We start from the raw sequence: 10,294 nt of genomic DNA, 5'->3' as shown, positions 1-10,294 counted from the left end.
ACACCCCTCACCCCACCCCACCCCCGCGGCCCCAATCAGTCTCCTCGCTCAGCTGCGGGAAGTTTCTAGTTGTTTCTCTCCGCCTTCGCCCCGAGGCTGCGGGGTAATGAGGTACCCAAAGGGTTGTCAGGAAAGTGGAAAAGTGGCTCTCAGAGGCCCTCGAGTTGGGGCTTCGGGGAGGCTGTGCAGGCCCCACGCCTGAGCCGACTCCTCCTGCCCTCGCAGCCTCAAAGTGGAGTACGACAAGCTGGCGAACGAGAAGACGGAGATGCAGCGCCATTATGTGATGGTGAGAGGCGGCGACCCCCGCGGGGCGCGGCGTGGGGCCGGGCAGACTGGAGCCGGGTCTCCCCAAGGGCCCGCCGCAGGGCAGCCCTGGGAGCGGGTGGAATCTGAGTGTGCCCTCTGAGCCTTCCCGGCCTCCTTCAGCCGGCCACTTGGAGGAGGATGGGTGGGAGGAGGGGCAGAAAGAAACCCAAACCTCAGGCCGGCACTTCTGAGCTACCTTTGTGTACCTTTAGTTTGTTACATGAAAGTTTCCCACAGGGCTGGTTGCCTTATCTTGGCGAGTAGAACAGGGCTGGATTAGCCTACATCAGGGTTGGATAAAAATCTCCCTTAGAGCCCTCCTGGGAGTGTTTGGAAACTTTGCAGCCCTGGGATCGAGCCAGAATGGGCCCTAAGCACTCCCCCCTACCTTTTTCCTTCCCCAGGCATTTCTGAGAGTGGAGGATTAAAGCCTCCACTGCCCTCTCAGGGATTCCCAACTGAGAATCTTGTTAGCCCTGGGACAGTAGGTAGTCTGTCTCCCCTTTCCCCAGTGTCTGTTCCACGGGTTTACCTCTTGCATCTGTGAGAGGACATGGGAGGCACTTAAGCGGCTCCCTGAACTGCTTTCCACATAAGAGGCCTTCGACACATTGCTGAATAACTCTCAGAGGACAAGAGGGTCCCAGTGTACACAGGATTCCCTGTTGAACCCAAACCTGTATAAACAGGATATATGGCACATTCAGGGCTTGTGGGAGGGAGGGCTCAGCTCTTCTGACTACTGTATGTGTAATGTTCTGTTGAGAATAGCACTCACTCTTTTGTGTTGTCAGCTCTTTAAACCCTCTATCGCTGGCTTTGGGGTTTGATTTAAACTTCTTTATTAACAAATGTATCCTAAAAGTATGATTTGACCGAAACCTCCCCCCAAAGCTGTAGGAAAATGGAGAGATTTCTGTGTTTATTAATGGCAATTCTTTTCATTTTTAGTACTATGAGATGTCCTATGGCTTGAACATTGAAATGCACAAGCAGGTAAGTGCTTTTCTCCTTAAAAAATACATCTGATTTTTAAAGACGTATATACTACCTGGTTTCTTATGGCTCCTCCTGTTTGAAAACGAACCTAGTTCTTCTGTTACTCCGACTTCTTAAAAAGTGAATGGATCCAGTCCATGAAATGCAGGGTCTGAGGCTTTGCTAATTTCTTGGATGTTGAGCTTTCAGCATTCAAGCTTCTGAAATTTGGCCTGGTCTGGGATCTTGGTGGTGGATAAAGGAGCAAAGGGAAAACTGTACCTTCAGGATCTGTTTTAGAGGTTCCTGAAACCCAGAGGTGACTGGCTGCTTTTATTTGTTTTAATGCAGCGTTCTCAAGGGGAAATAAATGCAGGAGGGGTGTGTGTATGCGTGTGTGCGTGTAAAAATGTGATGCTCTGCCTTGATAAGATTAAACTTCAAGAGTCTTAAAAGCCAGGCTGAGCTGTCAGAACTTAAGGGACACTAACTGCTTAAAAACATAAAGCCAGAATGAAACAGAGCCCTAATGCCTTGTATTTTTGAGGGAGCTTTCTCATCTCTTTCTTAATTCAAAGGTATCCACATTCCCATTTTACAGAGAAGGAAGGTGAACAGCAGAGATGAAGTAACTTGCCCAGGGGCAGCCTGGCCCGCACTTTTGAGATGGCTGGGAGTTGAGCTTACCTTTGAAATCCTGAAGTCAAACCAGTTTAGCTAGTGTGGTGTTGCCTGATGGATATGTAAACTACCTCATATTGTCACTCTTCTAATAACAGTATACCTCAAACTGAGCAAATACAAACACTCTTTATCTGGGTGCATATCAGTAAGTAGTCCCCAGTGCTAGGCTGGGCTGTGGGAGAGGCCTGTTTGTGTATTTGTGTTCTGAGGAGAGGCTGCCTATAATTTGGCTTGGCCAGGATTAGAGTTGGCACGCATAAACGGCGTATAATGGTGTAGGCCTGTTGTTCTTTTTAACAATTGGTGTTCTTGAAATCTCAGAAGGCTGTTGACTCATGCTAGCCTTTGGTGACCGTGACTTGAATGGATTTTCTGCTGTAAGTTAACAGTCGTTTACAAGGTTTCAGTTTTGCTCTTTCAGGGGGCAGGACCCAGGGCAGGTGAGAAGGGCAGGTGACCTCTGGAATGCTCTCAGATTCCTGGAACCTGCCTGCTCTGGTGGCTTGTATAGAGCCTACTAATCTGTAGTTTCCTTTCCCCTCCTGGAGGGAGCCCCCATGTTGGGTGAAGGGCAGCCAGAAAGCGGCCTGACTTTACTGAGCAATGTGGGAAGCCAACATGTTGCTTCCTGAGGGATTAGTTCTTTAGGGACCCACATGAAGGCTACCAGGATTTTACTTCTTGACCCGCAGAAATCATAAACCGATACCGCTTTGCAAGTCAAGATGTTTCTTTTCGGGAGAATGGTTCTGCCCAATTTTAGGTGGAACTGACTGTGTTTGACTGGTGCAGTAAGAATGCATGAAATGGAACTGAGGTCCCAAGTGTTCAAGGACCTTGGGGTGTTATACAAGGTGCCACCTCCTCCCTTTCTCCATCCCCCCCCCTTTTTTTTATCTCAGCGCTTAGTATCTTGGGTGTGTTTAAAGAGGGTAATTGCACCCAGGTTTAAAATTTATAGCAGCAGTTATTCTAAGAGCTTCGTAATTAAGGTGTAATATGTCGTTGCATGTTGAGGTCTGAAAGGGTGGTGTTTCTCCCCGTGTCTGTGAGTGGATGGGTCGTTGGCACAAGAATCCACCTTGGCTGGAGGAGCAAAACTATTCCCAGAGTCCTGAGGACACTGAACTCATGAAGAGTTAACCATCGTAACGCATTTGGTGATGGGGTTTGCATGAAGAGCAGCTGTGTGCATCTGGGGCTCTGGCCATTCCCCAGTCAGGGTTCTTAGGGCGAGGATGCCTGAGGTTTGGCTACATCTTCTCATGTAATCCTCTCAGCTGCCAGAGGCTGATAGATGGATTCTCTGCCCCCTGTTTTATAGGCGAGGAAATGGAGGCTTCAGGGGCACCAAGAGGGCAGAGTTGGGACTCAAACCTGGGCCTCTGGATTCCCAGCCTGGGTACTTCCCCTCCTTGCCTGCCCTGTGCCTTTCAGCCACAGTTCCCATTTGCTTCCCAGCATGCTGTGCCTTGGCAAGGTTTATGGCAGTCTCTGAGTTGGGTGAAATCACCCTGTGGCTGTATAGGAACAAAGAGGCAAGGAGGTGAAGAAACCTCGGGCTGAGACCTGCAACCTTGACCTAATGGAGCTGGCCACTCCCTCAGCTTGCGAGCTTTTTGCAGCAGAGAACCCAGCCACAGCCACTAATTGTAGTGTGGGTCTTGGGTGCATTTGGCGGATGGTGGTTAGGCCTGAGCAAACAAGTTTATCAGCTGACCTGTTTAGCGGTTGACTGGTGTTTTATCTGCACACACAATCAAGTGACTGGAGTGCTTGAATTATTCATGCAGTGTCCTGCCCTCTAGACTTGACTGTTCGAGTGATTACATCTGCCTGGAACAAACAGGCTGGATTCTTCATCTTTAAGCTCAGGGCTGGGGGTGGGGACTGTCTGTACTTTTTTGTATAATAGATGATCTCCAGAGCTAGCACCTTGGGAAGTGTGGCGGCCTTCAGCCTGCTCGCACACACACCACACCCTCTTACCTCCGCCACCACCACCACCTTGGGAAATGCCTATTAGTTGAGAACCACAGGTTTTGCCAAATGGGCCCGAGTACTGACAGAGAGCTGCTGATGAGGTGCGTCCAGCCCGTTTTTATTTTACTGAGAGGTTAAACTCACTGTGGCTGGCTCCTCTCCTGGCTGTTTCTGTCTCCCTCTCATCCTTTTTCCAAGCTGTCAAACCCCAGAGAAGTAATAAATGGTCTCGACCTACTCCTCTGCCTCCCTCCCTAATTATGGTAAAGCAAAGATTACAGAATACGGGCCTGGCCCGAGACTTCAGGAGGTCACTCACCTCCTCCAGGCCCTTGCTTCCAGGCAGAATGTCAAGGGTGATTCAGCGAGGCCAGGGAGGCCATGATGGCTGACCAGCTCATCAGTTCCCATCTTGTTCCTGCAGAGGATTTGCAGTGTCAGCCACAAATCACAAAGCCGGTTAGAAACGAGCGTGCCAGAGCCACGGTTGTGCTTTGGGTTTGAGGCCCTGATGCTGGGAGACACTGGGTCAGGCCACTTTTCAGACCTTCTACCTGTGAGGGATGAAGCTTTGAAAGAGGACGTGAGGCGTTTTGAGTTGGGGGCAGCCTCGTGCCAGCACTGTACAGTCACGTTTTCCTGGAAACCGAACAACCATTCCTCTCAGTTTCCTTTGCCATCCTGGAACTGGGAGAGCCCCATGCCTTCTTATCCAAACCTTTCAAGTTACAGATGAGGAAACTGAGGCCCAAAAGGGGGAGCTGAGGCATCCAGAGTCACCCAGTCCCTTCGTGGTAGAGCTGCTGCGGCAGCAGCCTTTTCTCCCAATCCCAGGTCTGCAGCAAGACTAGAAATGAAGAGTGCTCATGGACTAACAGCACCCTGTGCCTTTAACTACCATTGCTTCTGGCTGTGCCGTTATCTCAGAGGCTGGGGTGACAAACCTGTCTACACCGAAGTCCAAAGTACCTCACTTGGGGTTGTAAAACCCTATCAGCCAAACCCTTTTTGCCCAGGGTCCTCTTCCGAATTCCCAGTTGTTTGCACAATGAAAGATTTGAGGTGCGTAATAGTACACAGAATGCATAATGAGCAATCCCAGAGGTAAGGTTCACGGGCGAGGTAAAATGGTAAAACCTGTGAACATTTTACGCAGAAAAAGGCAGCCATGAGGGTGGCCGTGAACACAGGGCTGAGGGAGAGAGGGAAGATCTCCACGTGTCACCTCTCTCTGGGTCCTCTTATCTAGGTCATAAGGGGCTTGGGCTGGAAGATCTCCGGGCAGGACAGCTTGAAGTTCTGTGACTGTCATGAAGGTGTGGGTGGCCAGAGTGAGCCAGCAGGTGGCGAGGTGACAAAGATCTTGCCCCAGGCGTTGAGTTTGTTTTGGTAGGGAGAAGGTGGCACTGCTCTCAAAGTTGAAGGGGACACGGGTCCTTATACATAGGGCTTTGCCTATTTGTGTGGCATCTGCATTGAGCCTCAAAGAAATCTATCATTTTTTGGCTGGAGTGCTGGCATCTAAGAACTGTTCTGCACCCTGGTTTCCATCTGACTTTTCCTGCCTTGCTGCTCTTCCCTGGAACCATCTCTGGTTGTCGTCACACAGCCCCTGTCGCTGGACTGAGTCCCTGACTCAGTCGGCTTTGAGCTCTGCTGAACTCAAAGCTCCCCTTCACCCTGTCCTGTCCAGAGTGGAGGAGGCCCCTCACCCTTCAAGACTGCTGCCCACCCAGCCTTCTCTGGCCCCATTTTTTGTTGCCCATGGCATTGTACAAAGTGGTGGTGTGGAGCTTCTCTGGGTCTTTTCTTTCTCATAGATTTTATCACTGACATGACCTGGGAGATGGGCAGATGCTCCCTTATCCTCACTATACCCATCAAGGAAACTGCCTGGGCGGGAAGCTGGATTCTAATTTAAGACTTTCCATGGACTCTGGACCAGGAGGCTCCTGAGGGCTCAGAGCTCTCTCACTCGCTCTCTCTGTCTCTCTCTCTCTCTGGATTCCTCCCTCTTCACCTCGTATAGGAAGGGTTTGGTCTGGGACACAGGCCCTTCGTTTCCATTTTGTTGTAGGAGTGAGTCAGTCTAGGAATGAATCCCCTTTTTTCTTCCTGCATGGCACAGTGTGTCTCTGTCCCATTTGCTGAACAAAATCCTGGGACACCAGGAGCAAAAAGGTGACGAAGACCAAACCTCAGTGTGTTTTCCCCACGACCTGACGTGGGTGATGTCCTTTCTCACACTTCAGTATCTCGTTTTTGTAGTTATGGAGGAAGGCCCTCTCTTTAGGTCTCTTATGTGTACTTAGCACATAGTAGGTGCTCAGTGAACGCGTTGGTTTTTCTTGACTCGGAGGGTGGAATTGTGCTTCCCTGAGCCCTGTGAGTAGGAAGGAGGGTTTTAACTGTGGGCTGGCCTCTGGCTCTGCGGGCTTCCTCCTCCAGCTCAGCATCCAGTTTCTTCATCAGTCAAATGAGGGGGTTGGCTTCGTTCCCAAAACGGTGATTAGGGGCCTGGGATGTGCTGGGTGTGGGCTGGGGTTGGTGAATGAGACACCCTTTCCTCCACTGGGGAGTTGGGCATCTAAATAAGTCATTGCAATGCAGTGAGGTAAGTGCTAATATGGCCGGGTGACACAGGAGGAGGAGCACCCAGGACAGAACAGAGTGGCTTATTCTTCCTGGGGAAGGGGAGTCGGGTAGGAGGAGGCTGCACCCAAGGGCTGTTACTTGAGCCGCGCCTCGGAGGGCAGGGGTGTGTTAGGCAGCCCGCGACGTTGGCGGCTCCTCCAGGGGTGGCAACAGCTTGTGGAAAGGCAATGAGTACGTTCCGGAAGCCACAAGTCTTTGGAATGGTGCTGAGGGGGGCTCCACTTGGGGAGTGAGGCGAGGTGGTGACATTTCACAGCAAAGTGATCTCCAAGGCCTCTCTGCTCTCACACTCCTGACTGTGGCTCCTGTGTCCCCATATGGCTCTCCAGGGCTGGCCCGAGGCCATCTGCCTGAGTGGGGGTGAGGGAACGTTCCTGTGTCTGCTGCCTCCCCTGCCTGTGTCCCCACGGTAATAAGCTGGCTTGAACTTTATTTCCTAATGGGGCATTGTCTCCTTTCTCATATTGGTAATTCTGTAATGACTGGTTGTGACCCGCCCCTCCCCCATATTTAATTCTCATCAGCCCAAGCTCTCCACTTTGCTATTAATGATAGCAGCCAGCAAAATAGCTTTCAACATGCCATTGACAGTCTGGTTTAAGAGTGCACTTGAAGTAGTGCTAGACAGCTGAAAGCACCCATAATTGTGTACCAGAGTGAGAACTGCGTGCTCAAGGGCCTTGTTTTTATATGCTTAAAGGGACAATATCTTGTTTTCAACAAATGCTCTCTGAGACTCATAGCCAAGATGGTTTCTTCCCCTCTCACTTTGCTTTTCTCCCTCGGCTGTTTCTTTTCTTTCTCTTGCCTTTCAAAGTAAATGTCCCTACTCAGATTGGGGCTAAGGATAAACTTCGGGAAGGGGGAATTCAGTAAAACATAAGTGAGGATGACTCCCTGGGTGTGTTGCTTTGAGGCATCATCTATTGCAGATGGCAAACCCCAGGGACCAGCGCTGAGCCCGCCTGTATGTGCCTCCCCTCCCCCCATTAGGACCTAGCATTTCTCAGGAGGTAATGAAGGGGAGGGTCAAAATTCTCACCAACATTGGTTTGAGTTCTTTAGTTTGCTAAGGAAGCTGCATAGTCAGCATGAGGGTGGGGCAGGCAGGCATTCTAGCCTTAGCTGAATGTTTAGGCTGAGGCCACCTTTGAGGGTGGGGGGCGTGGGGGAGGGGTCCTCCTGTCAGAGAGTCAGATAGGAGACTCTAAGCTCCTTTCAAATCAGATTCCAGAAGGCTACTCTTGTGCAGAGGCCCCTCTGGAAAGGTGAGGGTGGGTGGGCAGCGATTTATATTCTCAAGTGGAGGTTCATCCAGGCTTAGGGGGTGTCACCAGGGGTCCTCTTTACTCAGCCCTGAAGATGTTGCCTGACAACAAATATCTCCCGCCCCGTCACCCCAGCTGACTTCATTACTTTGAAGATGCAGCAACCTTTTGGGAACAGGCTCCCTTCACCCACCGGTACCAAAGCTTTTCTTTACCAATTGTGCCCTTTGAAAGGTGAGAAAGAGCCAAGTTCCCAGCTTTGGGAAAGACCTGGAGTGGGGCTGAGAGGCCAGCAAGCCCTGCTGGGCCTGGAGTCTGGCCCTGACGATTGCCCTGTTCTCTCAGAGGCCAGCTGTTCTTGGCAAGGGCTAGGAGTGTGGGTGTGCTTGGCTTGTGTGTCAGAGGGAGCCCCTTATTTACCTACCATGGGAGTGACACACAGGGAGTCCGGGGTCCTGGGGTAGCTGCCACCACTCCCACCAAACAACCCCAGGAGAAGGCCTTTACTGAGGATAAAGAGTTGGCAATTGTTGATCTTCTAACTATTATTATAGATGATAATAATGCAGCGCTAAGCGTTTCTGTAGCACTTGATTGTTTACAAAGCAGATTAGACATTCTCATCTTAGGAACCTAGAATGGTAGGCATTTGGGTCCAGGAGAGGCACATCCCAGAATGAAAGCATCGGAGCATGGCATGAAAGGCCTGGGTGTAAAGATTACCTACCTACTCCCAGGGCCCTAGAGGGCTGTGCTCTTAAATTGGGGCGGGTGGGGGCAGGGTGAGGAGTGTGGGTTGACAAGGCGGTGAGTTCCCTGAGGGATAGGACTTGTTTTTGTATTCACCGAAGCCCCTGAGCTCTGCATGGTGCTTGGCACGCTTGGATGCACAGGCTTGGATGCATAGTGTGCATTTTGTGGGGGTCTCAAGTAGGGTTACGTTCCAGTTTGGGGTTCTCCCTGAACCTGCATAGTATTATGGACTTTCTGGGAAGGAAAGAATGCTTTCTCGGGTTTCTGAGAGAGAGTGAGGCCTGTCAGCCGTAAAAGTTGTGATTGTAGAAAGAAATGTGTTATAAACCTTTATTTTGAAGTGTCTTGAAGTAGCTTAAGCATTTTTTTTTTTCATCTCACATTGTGGACAGTTTAAGTATGATGGGAAGAAAGGTGGGGTGGGGAAAGATAGCTAGGAGGAGAGATGATAAAGAAGAGATATCGGGGACTAAGGAATGGGGGAAGATGGGTAAAACATGCTGAATGGGGATTACAAGAAGGAGCTGAGTACAAGGAGCAGAAAGCGAAGGTCAGTGGCATGGAGGTAGATTAGTAAACTCTGCTTGTCATGCTGTGGCTGTCTATTTAGGCATGGAGTTCAAAGTGTTATGGCCTTATCTCTTTGCCCTTTTTAATCCTTGATAACCATTGTTCACAATTCTTCAACTGGTTTGGTTTTGTTTTATTTTTAATTCTGAATGAAAACTCTACTAGTCCAATGGGAGAAGTTCTTTTTCAGTCTGCACTGGAAGTCTATGTCTTCCTTCAAATGCAGCAAGAGTTCTTCCCACCAGCCCTGCAGCACTGGGAATACCCAGAGCAACTTGAGGCTAGGGCAGAGGACCCTTCCTCCCTGCTTGGCGGTGAAGCTTTGGTTTGAGACTCCTAGACCACCCAGCCAGTATGCTGTTGAAGGGCTGAAGGAAGAGGCCTTCCGCGTACCCCCCAAATGCTTCCCTAGGGAGAGCCCTCAACAGGTCTGACCTGACTGCGTCTAAAACTGATCGTCTTGTCAGGGGCATGCTTTGTGAACCAGGAGTGATTTCTGCCGGGGAAGAGCAAGGCAGTTTATTGTAGGCTAGTGGGCAAGGCATGGGGTCAGTCCTCGACTTAGGGTGGGGGTGGGACACAGGAACTATCAGACTTCCTGTTTAAGAAGACAGGGCCGACTCAGTGGGCCCGGAGAAGCTGCAGGTGATGTCCTAGGGTGAGGGGCTAAATGGCCTGGTGGGCCTAGAGTGAGGATGAGATTGGGCAGATGGAGGCAGTAAGCCAGCCAGGGCTGATAGGTCAATGGGTGCATTAGTTCCATAAACCCTGACTGAGAAGAGAAAGGGGCCCCAGTGGAGAGGGCTGCAGTCCAGGTCTTGTCTTGCTTCGCCTAAGGGCAGAAACCCTAGGGAAAGACTGGAGGAACTGAGGTTGATGGTACTGCCCTGGGTCCCACGCCCATTCCTTAGGACCTGACACTCCATTCCAGAGAAATGGGGATCTCCATGAAGCTAGCTTGAAATTGGGAGAAGCACTGGGGCCCCCAAAGAGCTGCCGTACCCCTGCCAAGGTCTTCCACTGTTGGCTTGATGCTCCTTGTCACCTGGTAGTTGTATGTGGCCCCAAGGAGCCCTACCTGCAAGAATTTCTTT

The 10,294-nt window shown here is 50.7% G+C and overlaps 1 protein-coding gene across 8 annotated transcripts in view; it reads left to right on the top strand.

Annotated features, from left to right (window-relative positions):
* The window catches only part of TLE3 (TLE family member 3, transcriptional corepressor), a 54,069-nt gene that overhangs the window by 1,107 nt on the left and 42,668 nt on the right, over positions 1-10,294 (top strand). For all 8 annotated transcript variants that reach the window (XM_019662384.1, XM_019662382.1, XM_019662383.1 and 5 more), the window contains exons 3-4: positions 226-289; positions 1,261-1,305. In XM_019662384.1, coding sequence (XP_019517929.1) covers positions 226-289; positions 1,261-1,305 — 109 coding nt within the window. The remainder of the gene's footprint in view (positions 1-225; positions 290-1,260; positions 1,306-10,294) is intronic.

This window comes from Hipposideros armiger, unplaced genomic scaffold (genome assembly GCF_001890085.2).
Source record: "Hipposideros armiger isolate ML-2016 unplaced genomic scaffold, ASM189008v1 scaffold_373, whole genome shotgun sequence".
Lineage (NCBI taxonomy): Eukaryota > Metazoa > Chordata > Mammalia > Chiroptera > Hipposideridae > Hipposideros > Hipposideros armiger.
This window is presented reverse-complemented; position numbering and strand designations above follow the sequence as displayed.